Genomic DNA, 20,137 nt, shown 5'->3' with positions numbered 1-20,137 from the left:
TGCCCTCCTCCGTTCCTCACACCGGAACAAGAGAGGATGCACCTGCAGTGTCCAGTAAGGGGCTCTCTGTACTTACTTCCACAGCTCCGGCTAGTGGCGTAAGTCGGAGCAGCTGCTGGTCTGCTTTGGCGGCGACAGTAGAGGTGATGCTGTGTCAAAGCAGCACATCTCTAATTGGATAGTGGAAGCAATCTCTATTGCTTACGAGGCGCACGGTCTCGCTACGCCTCTGAGCATAAGGGCTCATTCCACTAGGGCGGTCGCCTCCTTGAAGGCTTTGTCCAAAGGGGTATCCTTACAGGATGTGTGTGCTGCTGCAGGGTGGTCTACGCCACACACATTCATTCGTTATTACAGCCTGGATATTCATTCCACCCCGGGCTCGAGTGTCTTGCAGTGACCCTCGGGCTTGGGTCTTTTTGAACAGGCTGTACCCTCGGTATGACGAAGTTGGTATTCTCATTCCTGTACTGTTATGCTAAACGTCGAAGTTCCCTTTGAAGGGGAATGTCTGGGTTACGGATGTAACCCTGTTCCCTGAGAAGGAACGAGACGTTGCGTAGCTTTGTCATACCAGGGCAGGCCTGTGAATTGCATCTTTGCTTCAGATAATAGAGGCTGGCGGCATGGTTCACAGGTGCCATATATATATTATATATATATAATATATATATATATCATGCAACGCGCTTAATTGCCACATCACCTGATCATGACAGGCCTATAAGTAGAGGCATGATTTTACACAAGCTTCAGATACCGGTCACACGCCATACTGTTATGCTAAACGCAACATCTCGTTCCCTTCTCAGGGAAGAGGGTTACATGCGTAACCCAGACGTTTTTGCTTAACAAAATTACATTTCAATTGCCCAGTGTTTATAGGTGAAAATATAAAACAAAATTGAAGTCATGCTGTTGAGGCATAGAAACTGTAACATACACATAACACAACACATGAAATCTCTCTTACAAGAAATGCATAACACCCATCTCCACTTCAGCAGTTTATTTTTAAGTGAATGTACTTGTGCACTGCAGGCATCAGTTCCAATGTTCATGAACAGCCTCTGAATGACCTCAAAGGTGTATTTGAAGTTTTTGGGGTAGATTATGTTAAGTGCATAAAGCAATCCCATTACATTGACAAATGTATTTGGTACATCACCAAGAATGACATCTTCTTTGATTACAAGGGCTACATCACTGCAGTCACATGGAATAGGGTCCATCACATCACCCACAACTGTAATGATTCCAACAGTCATGCCCTTGATTAACTCTTCTTCAGAATCTGTGTGCTGTATTAAAAACAAAGACAAACTTTAAAATGTGCTTTCACACATTCAACCTCACAAGCTCAACGACTTAAAAACAGCATGAGTGAACCGATCTTAACTTTACAATTATCGCACAAAATGAATTAATATTAGAAGGTGGTAAAAAATACAGTACAACTTCCTGAAATTTATCATCTTTCATGAAAATAAAACAAGGTAAACTCCATCAAAATAGTTGGAAATATCAATACATGGACTTCCATTATCTGAATATCTTCCAACATCCCTTCTTACTTTCCTCACAGACACTTACCTCACAGATCTTTAAGAACTGAGATGGATTCTCCCGCATGTACAATGGCAGCCCCAGCAGTGCTGCAACCCTCTTCCTGTGATTTGATGCCTCAAAAGTACAAATGTTTTATATTCAAATTAAACAGGACAAGAGAAATAGCAAGAAAGGAAATGACCACAGTATTTACAAAACAAGTACACTTGAAATAAATCTACTCACATTTTTATCCAGGCTCTCCAGTATGGCACTCATTTCTGCGATGTCTGCATAGCACCTTGAGCGGTACAAATACAGCAGCTTTGAGACATGTTTGTCAAGACCTTCATAAAAGGACTTGCTCAGGTCCATCGGCACGAGTCTGGTGAATTCTGCGCTGATCTTCAGTCATTACAGAACATCAAACAAACATAACACAGAAACATGTTAAACAACACTGCAAAAAAAGTCATTTGAATTTTCACAGTGCAGGTCAATTGTCATCAGGTTCTATTCTAAAGTATTACAGCAATGCTGTGCAATGTAGCCAAGTCCATAAAGTTACACTTTATTTTAGGTAAAAGAACAAAAAATGCAAGTTTAATCATTTTTTCATATTGGATATGACAAAAAATACTATGAAGAAAAGAAAAAAAAAGTCATTCAAAATGTAATAAACAGTGTACACAAGCAAATCAGGACCAAAGTAATAGTTTCTCACCAAATCTCTTGATATATTTCATGGCCAGCAGATCATATACATATTGATATTGTAAGCAAAGAAATATAGAAAATATAATCAGAAATATATATATGTGTATATAGAGATATAGTTCGCCTCACACCTCCAGGGTCGGGGGTTCGATTCCCGCCGTGGCCCTGTGTGTGCAGAGTTTGCATGTTCTCCCTGTGCTGCGGGGGTTTCTTCCGGGTACTCCGGTTTCCTCCCCCAGTCCTCCCCACTTGCCCTACAACATCTATCATCTTCTGTCTGCTTCGCGCGCTTCACGTCAGATCTCGTGATGAATGTTCAGAATGTGACATAATTATTGTATTGATTCAACATATGCTTTTAAGTTGAGGTGACAGGTACTGTCGTTAATTCAACTTACAAACTAGTTTTGACAGTGAAAACTTAATGTTAAGTTGACTGAAAAACTAAAAAAAAAAAAATTTGTTGTATCAACTTAAAAATTTGCTTGGGAACAAATAAAATTCAAAATAGTTTTTTACAGTGCATGGACAGATGTTAACTAACTAAATAACGAATGAATAAACACTATGCAACCAGATTCAAGATTGTTATCTGTCATGTACGCAATTATATACAGTATATAACCTTCAGTGAAATGAAAACCTGGTTTACTCCTCTTTAGACTATGCATTAAATACTAAATTCAAATTCAAAAGGTCAGTGTCATGATCTCACCGGCAGACATTGCTGCGGCGACGATGTGCACGATCAGCTGGAGAGCACGTGCACGTGCTTGAAGTGCACATGGACGTTAAGACTTTGTTTACAGTGGACATGCGCACTTGTTTTGGTTCCTGTTCTGTGAAGTGTTGCCAGCTGTCAGCTGTCATGTCCTAGTTAAACGAGAGTTCCATGTCCCAGTTAAACGAGAGTTCCATGTCCCAGTTAAACGGGAGTTCCATGTCCCAGTTAAACGGGAGTTCCATGTCCCAGTTAAACAGGAGTTCCATGTCCCAGTTAAACAGGAGTTCCATGTCCCAGTTAAACAGGAGTTCCATGTCCCAGTTAAACGAGAGTTCCATGTCCCAGTTAAACGAGAGTTCCATGTCCCAGTTAAAAGAGAGTTCCATGTACCAGTTAAACGGGAGTTCCATGTACCAGTTAAACGGGAGTTCCATGTCCCAGTTAAACGAGAGTTCCATGTCCCAGTTAAACGGGAGTTCCATGTCCCAGTTAAAAGAGAGTTCCATGTCCCAGTTAAAAGAGAGTTCCATGTCCCAGTTAAACGAGAGTTCCATGTCCCAGTTAAAAGAGAGTTCCATGTACCAGTTAAACGAGAGTTCCATGACCCAGTTAAATGAGAGTTCCATGTCCTAGTTAAACGAGAGTTTCATGTCATAGTCTTGTTCTAAGTTTTGGGTTTCATGCCTCATTTCTAGGTAAATGATAGAAGTTTAAGTTAGTTAAAAGTGGTAGTGTTTCCATGCCCTGTTTAAGTTCATGTTTCTTGTGTCAGCTCTAGTTTGTACCTTGACTCATAGTGGTAAATAAAGACTTTACTCCTGTGCTTACTTCCTGTTTGAGTCTTGTTTCGTAACAGTCAGAATGAATAAATACAGGAAAATATTCATTTGAAACACTTTATATTTCATTATATTCAATTCAAAATTCTGCTTCTCACGTTTAAGGCCCTACATAATCACGCTCTCACTTACTTCACTAACCTCTTGGAGAACTACAGGTGTGTGTGTGAATTGTATTTGCATGTTGTATTTGTGAAGTGACCTTGGGTGTTGTGAAAGGTGCTTTTTAAAAATAAAATGTATTATTAAATCTATCTAAACACTTTATATCCCCAGAATGTACAAGTCACTGAAAGAATTTTAATTGGGATTAATTGCAGCTTGGCCTGTTTTGTGTACCGACAGGATTCAATGCAGATTTTCTATAAAGAAATCTAAAGCTATTTTTTAATTTAAACTAATGTTTGAGTGAGTTTGAACTTAATTTACTATGTTCCCTGAGACTCAGCTGATCAGGTTCACCAGTACCATGGTTACAGAATACAGAATTCGAAACAGTGAACGGAACTGCATCCAAGTCCGACCCAAGATCTGTTCCTGCACAAGAGAAATCTATTCAGACCTTCGATAACCAACACAGTGACTAGCAGCAGTTAACAGCACTTAGCAGGGGTCAGTATTTCTCTTGTACTCCTGGACATTACCATCTGTAGTAAGTAGCCTTGTAGTAATTTATCAGTTAATCTTTTTTCTTGTAGTTGAATAGTAATTGGTATTCTGAACACTTTTTAGACTGTTTTTATTTGTTTTTCTGAAATTTTATTATTGTACTGAGAACTGTAAGAACCTTTAGTCCTTTAGTCCTCCATCACTGAGAGTTTGATTGATTATTTAATTTTTAGGTAGAATGAACCATGAAATGATGGCCTCACTGTATGTGGGTGATCTGCACCCCGAGGTGACGGAAGCCATACTTGCGAGGATGTTCAGCCTTGCAGGCCGCATTCACTCCATCCGGCTCTGCAGGGACTGGAAGACCCGCTCCTCACTCGGCTACGCTTTTGTCAACTTTGAGCAGCGGGCCGACGGTAATACACAAACCACACAGAACACTGAAGAACGCTGTTCCATACACTGTTTCTGCATTTTATACCAGTTCATAGCCTACTAAAGTCTACATGTCTAATTCAACATTATTTTACTGTTTACTGTTTTAAGTTATGTGCCTTATAATGACATTAGGTTTTGTTGAAAATGTTATTAATTTTTACAAGTTATTAAAATAAATACTTCAGTTAAAAGTGTGATTAAGTTAATCAACCAAAGCATTTTTCATAACCTTTCTTACCCATCTTTACCAAAGTTGCCAATAATTCCGAATATGACGTTACCTAGCCTTTTTAATTGAAATGAATGAGCTGTAATTCATTTTGTACCCTCAGCTGAGCGAGCAATGGAAATGTTTCATTTGGAGCTCCTTGTGGGACGGCCTATGCGCGTCCAGTGGTCTCAGAGGGATTCATCCCTGAGGAACTCCACCGTTGGAAACCTGTTCATCAAGAACCTGGACAAGTCGACTGACACCTTGGCCCTTTTTCACACCTTCTCGGCCTTTGGGAAGGTCCTGTCTTGCAAGGTCGGGCTTTGAACTGTTTGGATCTGAATGGCATCTGTAGAGCGTGATTAGCATGCATTTTATACTAAAGTCCTGTATTAGTTCTGTTTAATGTAAATTGTGTGTTGACATGACGTGTCTCTCCTGAAGGTTGTAGGTGATGAGAAGGGGTCGGAAGGGTACGGCTACGTCCATTTTGAGTCTGCAGAGGCAGCGGATTTTGCCATGAACAGGCTCGACGGCAAAGTGTTGAACAACCGTAAAGTGTAAGCCATGTGTAAATTACTACATTTTAGCAGCCTGGGTTCTAATGTCGGGGTTCTTTTTACTTTTGCTCTTTTGTGTTTAACTAATTCCATTTGATTTTTATTGAAATCCTTATATTGTTGATATAAAGGTTCTGTTTGGTCACATAAGGGTATTTCAGCCAACATCAGCTTGTAGTTTGGTGGCATAGGCATTAAGACTAAGAGCAGCGCTTCTGTTGTGTTACAGCTTCATTGAACGCTATAAGTCCCGTGAGGAGCACGAGGCTCAGGCAGAACGTCAGGCTTACCCTACCCATCAGAACAGGCAGAGGATGGCGAGCATGCAGGTTAATAACATATAGAACATCTACCAACCCGTGGTGTACACATTTAAATGATTCAATATTGCATTTAGATATTGCAGTTAAAGGGGTCACTGCCTGCAAAATAATGAGAACCTCCTTCTAACTACCCCAAGTTACCTCAAGAGGTTACTACTAACTGGATATGGCTATCTGCTAGCTGTGATGATGATCTGAGAGAAGATTGAATAAAAGATTAAATAAAGTGTGTTAATGGCTGTGTGTATCTGTCTTACAGGCTCAGAACCTGGCTGTCTCTTTCAGCCCCAGCCAGAAATTTGAGCCCAGCCCGGATCTGCTCTGGGCTGCCGAGACCATCCAGTCACAATGTGAGTCACAGCTGTCTGATTGTATATCAGTGTTACATTTGTTATACAGTGTGTGTTCCAGTCTCTCTACGGCTGCATAGTGGCTGAATAGTACTAGCATAGCAGGATGTGGTTTAGGATGAAGCCTGTAACTATATGTCTTTGTTTGGTGCTTTTTTCTGTATGCAGATGTCCAGAATATACCCGATGTGGTTCAACCTGTACCGGTGCATCACCAGACCGGTGGCACCATCACATCAACTAGTCAGGCACCACGTTTGAATGAAGAGTGTACAACCATCATTACACCAACACCTGATGGTACTGTTCCAGTGACAGACACAGTGTCAGCTGTAGGAACAGTTCAATCTGTAGATAGTGTCCCACCTGTAGACACTCTTCTAAGTGTCCCCGTTGTAGAGACAGTTCCACCTGTAGATAGTGTCTCAGGTCTAAATTCAGCTGCAGATGAGGTTCCAGCTCCACCTCAAGCTCCAGATGCAGCTAAAATGACTTCTACATCCATCAGTGAAGTGCAGCAGGACAAGCACACAACGGTAAGAACAAAGCTCTAATTGTGTAATTATAATTTTGATTATTATTATTATTATTATGTTTGCAGGATGTACCCACATATCCACCAGCTGGGAAGCGTCTGACTATCTACATGTTGAAGTCATCTCGTTTAGACGACCAGATCCAGATGGCGCGTGAGTCTCACACTCATATACACAGACAAACACACACATAAATATGGCTCATATACACTCCTGCTCTGCAACTCAGTGATTTAATACACTTTATTTTACTTCCCCATTACGGTTTGGAACGTGTTTCCTTGTGTAGAGCTAAAACTTCTACAAGCTCCGGCTTTCGACTCCTCTTGCCTTTGTTACACAATAACAGTGTATATGAAGAGTCTGGCCTCTGAGCCCCACTCATTTTATATGATTTGGATGGCTGGCACCATTCACTCTTCCTCTCTAACACACCTCACTCTCTCTCTCTCTCTCTTTCTACAGATGATCACCTGTTACCTCTGGTCGAGGAAATCCACCCGACTCAGGCTAACAAGATCACCTGGATGCTTTTGGAGGATGCGAACAATTTTGAGATCATAGACATGATTGAATACCCTGAGCTCCTGCGTACCAAGGTGAGCACACACACACAAACACGCACACACATAATTTTTTCAATATACCAAGTGTTTCATATCTGATTCTTACAGCTGTTGATATTAAAATGTTTGGGTGCAGGTGGATGAAATGGATGCACTCCTGAAGGCAAGGGAAGCTGGATACAAGCCGGTGAGGATTTTTAATGAAAACTGGACATGTGCTGATAATCGGTTATGTGACACAACAATATTTCATATTTAGATTTATCGCCACAACACAGTTTACACAGGGATTAAAAAGTTCCACTAACAAAGCAGTCACACACACACAAAAACCACTCTGCATTTCTATTTCAGGAAACCCTGAAGATGTTATTTAACAACAACAATAAGAAGAAGAACAAGAAGAGAAAGAATAAATACAATACAATACAATAAAACACTGCAACCAATATTGTACATATTATAAAGTGGCCTGCCAAGCCTGGGCCTGGAGAAGTGCTTAGTTTTAAAATCCTTATTGTGCTTCATGGGAGAGTGATTTTATATTTATGTTAAGTTTTAATGATGCTTAAGTGTCATAATAAAATGTAATTTTTATATTCATACTCATGTCTCGTTCTCATGTTCTTTATTTATATAACTTATCTGTGTGCCTTTATTTGGGAGTATTTCCCTGGTTTTCCCCCAGGGTGGCGTAGTTGGATTTACTTGGGAATGCCACATATAGAATAGGTCTAGTGAATAGTCTTCGTAAACTACATATACCTTGCATATATACTATGAAAGACTGGTTAAAAACTACCAGAAATATAGTTTTTAAAGTGCTTAAAACTATTAAAAACTATTGAACTAAAAGATGTGGTATATCAGGTTTTTAAGATGCATTTTTTTATGTACAGTCATGTACAAAGCAAGAAAATGGTTTTATTTGCTAAACAGTCAATTACTAATTGAATTTTATCTGCACCATTATTTTCAGTAGAAACAAGCAGGGGAAAAAATGCTTAATTGTTCCAAATTACTGGTTCTAAGCAACCTCTACTTCACAAGCAAGTCAATGACTTAGCCTCTGGAATTATTCAATTGCATCTGGATGAGGTAATAATTTACTCACACCACATCCAGTGGTTTCTGATATCGTATTTGACTGCGCGCTGCAAGACTTAACCAGCTCATCTGCATTAACAGAGGATGAAGCAAAAAGCCCAATCACCGGGTTGTGTTTGGTGGGGAGGCTCAATTTTAACAATCTCCTCAGTTTCTCTCGAGTTTAAATCAAACGCCCATTCACAAACATACCGCAACTTTTTTTTTTTTTTGAGTGACTGAGATACTCAGAAATGAACTGATATTAATGTTAATCACTTTGCCCTCTCAGCCAACAACCCATTATGTGTAATAAAGTTATGTGTAATAAAGTGAACTGACCCAGGTAAAAAAAAAGCATTGAACATGCTAAGAAAAGGCAATTCTCCAAGGCAAGGTAAGGCAAGGAATGACACAGAGGACCAGGATCTTTCATCACAATCACTTCACAGACCCGACACACCATCAGCTGCTAGCTAGCTCGTCATGTACTGCCTCCCCCCTTGACCCATCAGAAGAAGGCCCTTCCTCAACTGAGCACCAGGCGAGTTAAACGCAGGGAGAGGCCAGAAACTGACATCGAGCAGCAGAAGATACAATTCTTAAAACAGATGGCCGCAAAAGTGGATGCTGACCCAACTCCAGATGCCTTCGCAACATTTGGGAACCAGGTTGCATCGGATCTGAGGCAAATTCAAGACCCTTCATACCTCATAAGACTGAAAAGGAACATAATGAACATGATCTGTGACACTCAGGACACACATCCTGCTCTTCAGCTGCACCACCCACACCATCCACATTTCAACCCCCCATTTCATCTCTGCCACCAGTACACTATAATACAATAATATATATTTTCCTGAGACAGTTGGAAGTTTTGCACCAAGCACAAACCATGTGTTCTCTGTGTACAGAGAGAGCGAGAGGAGAGACTAGAGAGATTTTCTGCTTTTTGGGTTCCATAATTCTGACCACACACACACACACATACTATGGACAATCAGCCAACACCGTGTTACGACCCGGTCTAGATACAATATACAACATACAATAAAATAAAGAAAAAAGGGTTGGCGAGACCAGGATTGCGTTTGCTTTGTTTTATTCTCACCTTTTATATTATATATAGTGGATTCACTTCAGAAGCCGACCAGGCCAAAATAATAAACAAAAATACCCTCTAACTGTACACAAAGAAAACTAACTAATCTAAAGAAAACAAAAATACACTTTCTTCCCTCACTCCCTAGCTAACCCAAAACCAGGAGAAAAGAAGAATCAACATAAATGGCGCCGACTTCCTACTAACCACTATTAACAGTGCACTATTTACAAAGGTGACTATTGTGGTGTTAGTTAACAAAATATTATGTACATATATACACAAGTGTACCACTCGATTCGTAACGGGGCAGAGCATAAACAAGGTCAAAGACAGGCATAAGGTCATACACAGGCGAAATCAACACACGAAGCAATGGCAATGACCTGCCCCGGGATGGAGACTGACGAGGCTTAAGTACACTTCCGGAAACGTGCAGCCAACCAATCCTATCGCACAAGGCCGGAGCAGGCGTGGACAAGATGTGATCATCCAGTAGCAATCTGGAACGTGACGCATATAGTGGGCAGGGCCTAGAGAAGGGGTGGAGACAAAAGAAACCCATCCAACAAATGGCACACAAATGACACATACAGCAAACAGAAATACATTGGAGAACGTAACAGCCGCATGTCTTTGGACTGGGGGAAGAAACCCCCAAAGCACGGGGAGAACATGCAAACTCTGCACACACAAGGCAGATGTGGGATAAAATAAAAAAACAACCCCGGAGGTGCGAGGCAAGCATGCTTCTAATCCACCCTGCCCCCCTTGTACGAATATATTAATCATAATTTTTCGTTGTTCATTAATGATAAGGTTTCCTTGATTAAAAACTAAAATATAATTTTAAAAAACCAACATAATACTTTATCCCACTTTATTTGGGAAATTAAAACAGGTTTTCAGTATTCAGTGTGAAGGAAAGTTCCAGAGGTTTGGACACATTTTCTATTTTCTGTTTTTTATAATTACATTTAGATAATAAGTACAGATCTGAGTCATACATACCATGAAAATAACTCAAACATATTATACATAAAGCACACAATGAGTCAAACTGTATTCATTCTAAACAGACTGATGGATTTATTAATTAATTAGGGGGCATAAACTTACAGTTTACAGTTAAAACAGGGGCATCCTCTCCAAAGTCCAGCCTCAGGGCCACAAATGGCCTATGGACACATGTTAACTGACTAAATAACGAATGAATAAACACTGTGCAACCAGATTCAAGATTTTTATTTGTCACGTACACAGTTATATACAGTATATAACCTTCAGTGAAATGAAAACCTGATTTACTCCTCTTTAGACTATGCATTAAATACAATTATATACAGTTTATATAACCTTCAGTGAAATGAAAACCTGGCCTACTTCTCTTTAGACTGTGCATTAAATACTAAATTTTGAATTTGTTAAAATTGTTAATTGGAGGGTGGAGTTAGATTTCATTAAACAATTTCAGCCATAGTTGGACAAAGAAGAACCTTCACAAATATCGGGAAAAATGTCATTGAGTCATATGGAGTCGAAAGAGTCGGCTCTTATTGGTGAGCTGAATCGAGTCTGATCTGATTCACAAAAACGAGTCAGAATTCCCGTCTCTATAGAGACAGAACGCATTTTTTTTGTGGCCAAAATGTCCGTGAAATAAAACTGGAATAAAGTTGGCTTGATGTTGGACGTTCGATATTCGCAGAACTGCGGAAATTAAGGGACCGTCTCTAAAGTTACATACGACATTGTTATACACATTTCTATCTTCAATAGCATTTGAAGGGAATGATGTACAGTCACACAACCAACCGGAAAGTGTTAATCTAGGTATCAGGTATGATGTACACCATTTAGATTTTTGATATTTAACAAAATAAACTATTAAATCATATATAAATATTGCCATGTATTATACACATACATACATACACACACACACACACACACATATTTTTATATATATATATATATATATATATATATATATATATATATATATATATATATATATATATATATAATTAATAGGACATCTATTTTTTGAAGGAAACGATTCAATCCAGTAAGGGTCATTTTGACCCCCTTTATGCATTCGTGAAGGTTTTTTGGTTCATGCATTGTAGGGTTAAATATCCGAAATCTAAAAGGTGTGCATCATACCTGACACCTAGATGAACACTTTCCAGTTGGTTATATGACTGTAAGTCATTCCCTTCAAATGCTATTGAAGTTAGAATCGTATTTAACAATGTCGTATGTAACTTTAGAGACGGTCCCTTAATTTCCGCACAACCGCGAATATCGAACATCCAGCATCAAGCCAACTTTATTCCAGTTGATACAACACGCTTAGGAGTGTGAGGACGAGTGTGTTTGAGGTCACGGTTTGTGTTTAGTAAACGCTTCTCAAAATGAGGGAAATCGTTCACATGCAAGCTGGTCAGTGTGGGAATCAAATCGGTGCAAAAGTAAGTTTAAAACATGAATATTATTAAAATTCTTACCGTTTAGTTTTATTAGTTGGTTAACTTCAGGGGAAAAAAGTGGTCGTTGGAAATGTCTGGGTTACTTAGCAACAAGAATATTAGCAGCAGTTGTTGATGAGTTAGCTATTTAAGCTACTTTTCTCTTGTTAAACTGAACGTTAACTACGACGTAGCTGATTTATTTCAGGGTTAAAGTCGAAAATAGCTTCTTTTTTGGTTTGTTTGTTTGTTTTTATTTGAAATTGCTGCTGATGCCTTGACTGCGCTGTTCGAGCTAGTTTACTAACGTTACGAACATGCTGTAGTAACCACTGACTGTAATAACGGTCTGGTTTTGTAATTTGATGCTGTTGTAGTTTTGGGAGGTGATCAGTGATGAACACGGAATCGACCCGACCGGTACCTACTACGGTGACAGCGACCTGCAGCTGGAGCGGATTAACGTGTATTACAACGAAGCCACTGGTAAACCCGGCTATTCATAGCTTCACCTTTTGTCCATATAATTTTACGGTTTAATTACTCACCTTAAATGCTTAACTGGCCGTAGTGAAAGTGTGTCCTGTGGTGAAACAGGTGGAAAGTATGTTCCCCGGGCTGTACTGGTGGACTTGGAGCCAGGGACCATGGACTCTGTAAGATCTGGTCCTTTTGGACAAGTGTTCAGACCAGACAACTTCGTGTTTGGTAGGTGACATTTATATTTCATTTTAGTTTTAATGATTGAAATAAAATTATATATATATATATATATATATATATATATATATATATATATATATATATATATATATATATATATATCTCCTTGTTTGCTCATCTCCTTTGTCACATTGTGATTTATTTATTTATTTTTGTTTAGGTTTTTTCTCCTGCCTCTGAATTTTGGCTAAATGGTGGGATGATAAAAAAAAAATAATAATAAAAAAAAAATAATAATAAATACGGTTTGCAAAGACATACCCAGTTTCTGTAAATCAGTCAAATTCTGATTGCTAATCTCCATACCCAAACCCAAAAGTGCAGTTTCACTCTGAAACAATTCCCTTACATATTGTCTTCAGATCCTTCACAATAATTCAATATTGTGCAAACAACTTACCTAATGCCTTTTTAGACAATCTGTTGTCACACATGTGCAGTCCTTGAATGCATAAGTTTTTGTTTTTAAGGGGTTATGGAGAGATCTGGGGGATATCCAGGGAGTTTTTGAGCAAGTAAGATGTAGGACTTCCTAAATGATTAAATACATAAATGAGCAAAGTTTTACTTTTCAGAATCCTTCAAAATATTGTAAGACTGTTCATCTGTCCGGTTGAACCCCTGAATGTAAACTAGGTATTTCTTACATGGCCTTTAAAGTGCTACTGAAATAAAATGTTCTTCTAGTTGGGGGTGGGGGGAGATGGCTGGATACAGATGTAAAATATCTGTCCTAAAGTAATATTTTGCCCAACATGAACGCAACTTTTTATTTATTATATCTTGTGTCTGGGCCACATTTTGTCATGCTCATAAACAATGATGAATGAGTGGATGAATGCAGGCAGAGGGTCCAGTTTACCCCAATATAATGCAGATTTAGAGAAATGAGGGAAAGAAATGCAAGGTGACATTGAATGAAGAATTGAATAGTAGATTTTTCTCATTTTAGATATGTAGGTCACAACCAATGTATACAACATATATTTCTTGAGGTGTATCTAGAAAGTTCCAAAAATGCATTCAAAGATCTGGATATTTTCTTTTGGATAGTAATGCATGTATTAAGCACACATTTTTATATAGATCACTTTAATTGTTTAAAATGGCATGTTTGTGGTGCCTTTATGTTGTAATTTAGCCGTATTGTCCTGCTTTTCACAGGTCAGAGTGGGGCTGGAAACAACTGGGCCAAAGGCCATTATACTGAAGGTGCTGAGCTGGTGGACTCGGTGCTGGATGTTGTGCGTAAGGAGGCTGAGAGCTGTGACTGCCTACAGGGCTTCCAGCTCACTCACTCCTTGGGTGGGGGCACCGGGTCGGGCATGGGCACGCTGCTCATCAGCAAGATCCGTGAGGAATATCCCGACCGCATCATGAACACGTTCAGTGTTGTGCCATCTCCTAAAGTCTCAGACACTGTGGTAGAGCCCTACAATGCCACTCTGTCTGTGCACCAACTGGTGGAGAATACTGATGAGACGTACTGCATTGACAATGAAGCACTTTATGACATCTGTTTCCGCACTTTAAAGCTCACAACTCCCACTTATGGCGATCTCAACCATCTTGTTTCTGCCACCATGAGTGGTGTAACCACCTGCCTCCGTTTTCCTGGGCAGCTCAATGCTGATCTGCGAAAACTGGCTGTCAATATGGTGCCCTTCCCCCGTCTGCACTTTTTCATACCTGGTTTTGCCCCACTCACCAGCAGGGGGAGCCAGCAGTACCGTGCGCTCACCGTGCCTGAACTAACACAACAGATGTTTGATGCCAAGAATATGATGGCGGCGTGTGATCCACGCCATGGCCGCTACCTGACTGTGGCTGCTATCTTCCGGGGCCGCATGTCTATGAAAGAGGTGGATGAGCAGATGCTCAATGTGCAAAACAAAAACAGCAGCTATTTTGTGGAATGGATCCCCAACAATGTCAAAACAGCTGTATGTGACATCCCACCAAGAGGGCTTAAGATGGCTGCCACCTTCATTGGCAACAGCACAGCCATCCAGGAGATGTTCAAGCGCATCTCGGAGCAGTTCACAGCCATGTTCAGGAGAAAGGCCTTCCTGCATTGGTACACAGGAGAAGGAATGGATGAGATGGAGTTCACTGAGGCAGAGAGCAACATGAATGACCTTGTGTCTGAGTACCAGCAGTACCAGGATGCCACAGCTGAAGAGGAGGGCGAGTTTGATGAAGAGGAAGAGGAATTGGCATAAAGATGTGTTAATCTTTCATATGTTCATATTTTCACAATTTCTATGTCTTTCTGTTCCTTGAAATCAATGTAAAGTTCAGTTAATAACTCCACCTTTGTACTTTCAAACTTTCTAATAAATGTTTAACTTGGGCAGCTTGGCTCATTCTTTGCTCATTTTTAACTAAATCATTCAGCAATTTGGAGTCCAATGTCCTTTTAGTTCTCATGTAGTTGCACAGAATTATGAATATTATATTTACATTTTTTGCCTCGACTAAATTCTAACCCCAGATATGATTTTTACATAAAGCAAAAATATTCCAATAAAATTTTGTTGTGAAATTGGGCTTTAAACCAAAATGAGATCAAGGGTGGTGATTTCTTGTACTGCTTAATTAAACAAACCTGGTCACACAGTGGGGGGTGGTTGGGGGGGATCTATGTGAATACAGAAAGAAGCTTCATCAGCTATACATAATCTTTATTTCCCATAGTTTAATATAAATGTGAAGTCAGGTGCTGCCATAGTGCGTAGAGAAATTAAGGTAAATTTTTATTTATTTAGTTTGACCTTGAAATTGTTAAATGAAAATGCTCACTTTATTATGAATAATGATTACCCTGACTCTGTGTAGGATAAACAATTTGGAAAATGGATGTATAATTATTGTAATGAGTCTATGTGTTAGACATAATACACAGCGATAATACAATGATAAACTTTTTTATTATTATTAATTCAAATAATAGAAATGTTTAAACACCGGTGGGGGGGCATGGCAGGCTGGATGGAAGAATATACCACCATTAAATGTAGCCTACAAATTGTAAAAATAGGAATAAAACACAAATCGATGAATTGCTTGTCAAAAATATTCTGTAGCCTTTCAGGGCCACATGTCTTACAACAGATTGGCTATACCTAAACACACACACTACAGTACTAACTAGTATTTAAAAATGGCATGTAATCTATAGAATAATATTTCAGAATTGTTTAGGAAGTTAGTAGGCACATTAGGTGTATTTCTCCAGCAGATGGGGCTATTGTTTTAATCTTGTACTTCTACCTGAGCTTTTTTATAGGGTCTAAAATTTGAATCCGTTATTAATTGATTTGATTTAATCACGTATGAAGACTAGGCAGGAAATATAAGCCAAGACACATGCTTTATTAATGTACATTTTAAGTGTGAAATATTTTAAGAACAGAAAGAACAGTAATGTGTAACACATAGCGTCATCATAATATCCTTTAGTCATTAAGAGACATTAAATCACTGTCATAAATTGATCCGTGAATATATTTCAATTTCATACAGGGATTACAGAAAAGTTCTCAGTTTGTAATAACGTATTCTTCAGTGAAAAGTGTTAACATTTTTTTTGTTCGTTTGTATTGTTTATGATAGCCGCTGCTGGTAGCAGGGATGACAAAAGGTACAGGGAACGAAAGCCTCAAAAATGAACAAGCATTTTCATTTAATGTATTTGAAAACAAGAACATTACTCTAAATTGTACTAGCGTGGTTTTAATTAAGAGGCCGGTTCAGCATTGTAGTAACTCTAGGGGGACCCCCAACAACATGGGGGACAAATGGGTCATTTATCCCAGACATGAGGTTGGGGGTCTAGGGGATCAACTGATATGGAATAAGAGTATCTGATCAAAATATGTTGGTGAAAATGTACAGTACTGTGCAAAAGTCTAGGCACCCTTTTTTTTTTAGTACAAACTTTGTTACAGATTTTTATTTTATGACTTCTACATTATTGAGTCAGTACACAAACATTTTAGATTTCAAAACATGAAATTAAATGAAATGTTACAGAAAAGTGTTTGTATGTCAGTAAAGAAAGCAGCATATTATGTAAGAGGCACGTTTCAGACAACAAAAAAAAAACACACAATGAAGGCTGCTGGATTTTGGTGCAAAAATAAGAAGCAAGTGCGACAGACAAAGTTTCCAGAAGAACTGTGTCTGGTTCTGCAAGACGCTCAATAAAACTTACAGCTCATTTCCTTATAAAACTGCACAAACTGTACCTGAGATTACTTTTTTTTTAACAAAGGGTCGTCACACCAAATATTGAGTTTGTTTAATTTATTACTGTTTACTGCTCTTTATAGTATTTTTATTCATGTAGAAACATTTCATTTCATTATTTTTGAAGGCATCTTTGCTCTACAGCATTTCTTTGCATGTGTCTAAGACTTTTGCACAGTACTGTATGTTTTATTACCTGGCTGTCACTGTTCTAGTTAAAAAAAAATAACTCTACAGTATAATAGGAAAGATGATTTTTGAATGGCTAGTATTCATTTAGAAGCAAGATGCTCCAATTCAGGCAAAGAGCTCAGTAGCTGATGGTTAAGAGTCTTGTTCAAGGGATGAACAATGTTTCAAACATCCATGATATTTGCAATGTGAAACTTTACACTATCTAGTACAGAATCATGTCTGCTTAACCAACATTGCTTCATATACTATATACTATATACTATGCTTAATATACAAAATTTAGTACTTTTCATTTACAGGCACTAAAACAATTGTGTGGAAAAAACAGAGTATAGTATATAAAAATATAGGATTATATACTTTTGTTATATGTAACATATTTCTGTCATATTTACTTCATCTTCACTGTTCCTGTGGGTGGGGGGAGTGGGAAGGGGGTGGGAGGGATTTGAGGGCACCAACTCTGATCTTGCATACCCCTCAGCAAATGTGCATTTGCACTCCTGACTCCTGGTCTTAAAGGGAAATGCTCCCAGATCATTACAAAAGGTAATGTGCAACACAAGGGATCGCACCAAACTGTCTCAATCATTCGATTACGCATCGTGTCATGTATGCTCGGACAGACAAATAAGAGTGTAGCTCGACTACACAGTAACTCGATTATAACTGCCAATGTAAATGTAGTTAATGTAATTAACAAAGACAATGTGCAGTAATGTAATGTTGATTTCTGTCTCACTCACTCACTCACTTTCTGTCTCACTCACTCACTCACTTTCTGTCTCACTCACTCACTTTCTCTCTAAATAAAATCCCCAAAGTATTTTGGCTACATAGAACAGCCATTTTCCCCTTTTGTTGGTATTGGATGGATGTGAACAAAGTGGACTTTAATTTTGATATAATTTAAGTAAGTCATATCAGATCAGTCTCTAACACAAATTATATAGACAGGTATACCTTGACCAAAAATAACCTTATTTCTGAATAAATGAATAAAAATGAATAAATCTCTAGTGAAGTCCCTGATCTAATGTTATGAACATTCAGATTTAAGATCATTTCAGATTTCTGAGATAACTAGGGTGCTCATGGTCTATTAGAGAAGTTATTCTCAGATTTGACAAGATACTATTTGAAGAATATTCCCCCGTTTCTGACAAAGTCTCAGCAATCAGGTGAAATCTTCGTTCTTTAACTAACTCAGCCATTTACAACGTAATCTCTGTGAGTTCTGACTCTGTGACGTTAATTCTTCTCAGTTAATGCTTAAGATTTTAACATTCTGGAGCTAATTCATTTACAATCTTTAAATTCTAAATAAAGGACAATAATCAAGACCAAGACCACTTCATAATATGTACAATATTGGTTGCACTGTTTTATTGTATTGTATTGTATTTATTCTTTCTCTTCTTGTTCTTATTCTTCTTATTGTTGTTGTTAAATAACATCTTCAGGGTTTCCTGAAATAGAAATGCAGAGTGGTTTTAGTCTGTGTGTGTGTGTGTGTGTGTGTGTGTGTGTGTGACTGCTTTATTAATGGAACTTTTTATCCCCGTGTAAACTGTGTTGTGACGATAAATCTAAATATGAAATATTGTTGTGTGTCACATAACCGATTATCAGCACATGTCCAGTTTTCATTAAAAATCCTCACCGGCTTACATCCAGCTTCCCTCGCCTTCAGGAGTGCATCCATTTCATCCACCTGCACACAAACACACACATACACATTTTAATATCAACAGTTGTAAAAATCAGATACGAAACACTTGGTATATTGAAAAAAATGGTGTGTGTGTGTGTGTGTGTGTGTGTGCTCACCTTGGTACGCAGGAGCTCAGGGTATGGAATCGTGTCTATGATCTCAAAGTTGTTCGCATCCTCCAAAAGCATCCAGGTGATCTTGTTAGCCTGAGTTGGGTGGATTTCCTCGACCAGAGGTAACAGGTGATCATCTGTAGAAAGAGAGAGAGACAGAGTGTGAGGTGTGTTAAAGAGGAAGAGTGAATGGTGCCAGCCATCCAAATCATGTAAAATGAGCGGGGCTTAGAGGCCAGACTCCTTCTATACACTGTTATTGTGTAACAAAAGCAAGAGGAGTTGAAAGCCGGAGCTTGTAGAAGTTTTAGCTCTACGCAAGGAAACACGTTCCAAACCATAATGGGGAAGTAAAATAAAGTGTATTAAATCACTGAGTTGCAGAGCAGGAGTGTATATGAGCCATATTTATGTGTGTGTTTGTCTGTGTATATGAGTGTGAGACTCACGCGTCATCTGGATCTGGTCGTCTAAACGAGATGACTCCAACATGTAGATAGTCAGACGCTTCCCAGCTGGTGGATATGTGGGTACATCCTGCAAACATATTATTATTATTATTATTATTATTATTATTATTACTACTATTATTATTATTACTCAAAATTATAATTACACAATTAGAGCTTTGTTCTTACCATTGTGTCCTTGTACTGCTGCACTTCACTGATGGATGTGGAAGGCAGTTCAGCTGCATCTGGAGCTTGAGGTGGAGCTGGAACCTCATCAGCAACTGAATTTAGACCCAAGACACTATCTACAGGTGGCACTGTCTCTACAAAGGGGACACTTTCCAGAGACGGAAGCGTGTCTGCACTTGGAAGAGTGTCTACAGCTGGGACACTATCTACAGATTGAACTGTTCCTATAGCTGGCACTGTGTCTGTCACTGGAACAGTACCATCAGGTGTTGGTGTAATGATGGTTGTACACTCTTCATTCAAACATGGTGCCTGACTAGTTGCTGTGGAAAAAGTAAGGGAAAAGTTTACACCCCCAGTTCTTAATGTATCTTAATGGAAACCGGTCAAATATGCAGAAGATGCTGGAAAACC

General features: G+C 38.8%; 4 protein-coding genes across 8 annotated transcripts; 2 read left to right on the top strand and 2 right to left on the bottom strand.

The window, feature by feature from the left end:
* Positions 1-695: 695 nt before the first annotated feature.
* LOC128614296 (uncharacterized) lies at positions 696-3,643 on the bottom strand. 2 transcript variants are annotated; one of them, XM_053635689.1, is made up of 5 exons: positions 2,981-3,643; positions 2,397-2,567; positions 1,795-1,953; positions 1,594-1,683; positions 696-1,301 (listed from the first exon to the last, which is right to left on the bottom strand). In XM_053635689.1, the coding sequence occupies exons 3-5, from the start codon at positions 1,921-1,923 to the stop codon at positions 858-860; spliced, it is 663 nt and encodes a 220-aa protein (XP_053491664.1). In that variant the 5' UTR covers positions 1,924-1,953; positions 2,397-2,567; positions 2,981-3,643; the 3' UTR covers positions 696-857. The 2 variants fall into 2 exon arrangements, with proteins under 2 accessions (XP_053491664.1, XP_053491665.1); XM_053635690.1 differs by lacking the exon at positions 696-1,301 and having other exon boundaries at positions 1,470-2,567.
* Positions 3,644-4,301: 658 nt separating this feature from the next.
* LOC128614276 (polyadenylate-binding protein 1A-like) lies at positions 4,302-8,029 on the top strand. 2 transcript variants are annotated; one of them, XM_053635680.1, is made up of 11 exons: positions 4,302-4,440; positions 4,671-4,856; positions 5,211-5,404; positions 5,534-5,649; positions 5,879-5,978; positions 6,232-6,322; positions 6,491-6,858; positions 6,924-7,011; positions 7,324-7,457; positions 7,561-7,611; positions 7,779-8,029. In XM_053635680.1, the coding sequence occupies exons 2-11, from the start codon at positions 4,676-4,678 to the stop codon at positions 7,857-7,859; spliced, it is 1,404 nt and encodes a 467-aa protein (XP_053491655.1). In that variant the 5' UTR covers positions 4,302-4,440; positions 4,671-4,675; the 3' UTR covers positions 7,860-8,029. The 2 variants fall into 2 exon arrangements, with proteins under 2 accessions (XP_053491655.1, XP_053491663.1); XM_053635688.1 differs by having other exon boundaries at positions 4,324-4,480.
* Positions 8,030-11,812: 3,783 nt separating this feature from the next.
* Positions 11,813-15,165, top strand: LOC128614263 (tubulin beta chain-like). 2 transcript variants are annotated; one of them, XM_053635659.1, is made up of 4 exons: positions 11,813-12,089; positions 12,464-12,572; positions 12,684-12,794; positions 13,974-15,165. In XM_053635659.1, exons 1-4 carry the CDS (start codon positions 12,033-12,035, stop codon positions 15,029-15,031), a joined length of 1,335 nt encoding a protein of 444 aa, XP_053491634.1. In that variant the 5' UTR covers positions 11,813-12,032; the 3' UTR covers positions 15,032-15,165. The 2 variants fall into 2 exon arrangements, with proteins under 2 accessions (XP_053491634.1, XP_053491642.1); XM_053635667.1 differs by lacking the exons at positions 11,813-12,089; positions 12,464-12,572; positions 12,684-12,794 and adding an exon at positions 13,513-13,716.
* Positions 15,166-18,446: 3,281 nt separating this feature from the next.
* LOC128615155 (polyadenylate-binding protein 1-like) lies at positions 18,447-20,116 on the bottom strand. 2 transcript variants are annotated; one of them, XM_053637122.1, is made up of 5 exons: positions 19,721-20,116; positions 19,532-19,619; positions 19,086-19,219; positions 18,919-18,969; positions 18,631-18,724 (listed from the first exon to the last, which is right to left on the bottom strand). In XM_053637122.1, exons 1-5 carry the CDS (start codon positions 19,721-19,723, stop codon positions 18,641-18,643), a joined length of 360 nt encoding a protein of 119 aa, XP_053493097.1. In that variant the 5' UTR covers positions 19,724-20,116; the 3' UTR covers positions 18,631-18,640. The 2 variants fall into 2 exon arrangements, with proteins under 2 accessions (XP_053493020.1, XP_053493097.1); XM_053637045.1 differs by having other exon boundaries at positions 18,447-18,969.
* Positions 20,117-20,137: the final 21 nt, after the last annotated feature.

The sequence above is a fragment of the Ictalurus furcatus genome, chromosome 1, assembly GCF_023375685.1.
Source record: "Ictalurus furcatus strain D&B chromosome 1, Billie_1.0, whole genome shotgun sequence".
Classification (NCBI taxonomy): Eukaryota; Metazoa; Chordata; class Actinopteri; order Siluriformes; family Ictaluridae; genus Ictalurus; species Ictalurus furcatus.
This window is presented reverse-complemented; position numbering and strand designations above follow the sequence as displayed.

Excerpts from the sequence above, each read along its gene's own strand:
- LOC128614296 (XM_053635689.1), bottom strand. The coding sequence starts at position 1,923 with ATGGACCTGAGCAAGTCCTTTTATGAAGGTCTTGACAAACATGTCTCA. Across the intron at positions 1,684-1,794 it reads TGGAGAGCCTGGATAAAAAT|GCATCAAATCACAGGAAGAG; the intron begins GTGAGTAGATTT and ends TGTACTTTTGAG. Across the intron at positions 1,302-1,593 it reads AGTTCTTAAAGATCTGTGAG|CACACAGATTCTGAAGAAGA; the intron begins GTAAGTGTCTGT and ends TTTTTAATACAG.
- LOC128614276 (XM_053635680.1), top strand. The coding sequence starts at position 4,676 with ATGAACCATGAAATGATGGCCTCACTGTATGTGGGTGATCTGCACCCC. Across the intron at positions 5,405-5,533 it reads GGAAGGTCCTGTCTTGCAAG|GTTGTAGGTGATGAGAAGGG; the intron begins GTCGGGCTTTGA and ends TCTCTCCTGAAG. Across the intron at positions 6,323-6,490 it reads CGAGACCATCCAGTCACAAT|ATGTCCAGAATATACCCGAT; the intron begins GTGAGTCACAGC and ends TTCTGTATGCAG.
- LOC128614263 (XM_053635659.1), top strand. The coding sequence starts at position 12,033 with ATGAGGGAAATCGTTCACATGCAAGCTGGTCAGTGTGGGAATCAAATC. Across the intron at positions 12,090-12,463 it reads GGAATCAAATCGGTGCAAAA|TTTTGGGAGGTGATCAGTGA; the intron begins GTAAGTTTAAAA and ends ATGCTGTTGTAG. Across the intron at positions 12,573-12,683 it reads GTATTACAACGAAGCCACTG|GTGGAAAGTATGTTCCCCGG; the intron begins GTAAACCCGGCT and ends GTGGTGAAACAG.
- LOC128615155 (XM_053637045.1), bottom strand. Across the intron at positions 19,220-19,531 it reads CGACCAGATCCAGATGACGC|ATGATCACCTGTTACCTCTG; the intron begins GTGAGTCTCACA and ends CTCTTTCTACAG. Across the intron at positions 18,970-19,085 it reads CTGAGCTCCTGCGTACCAAG|GTGGATGAAATGGATGCACT; the intron begins GTGAGCACACAC and ends GTTTGTGTGCAG.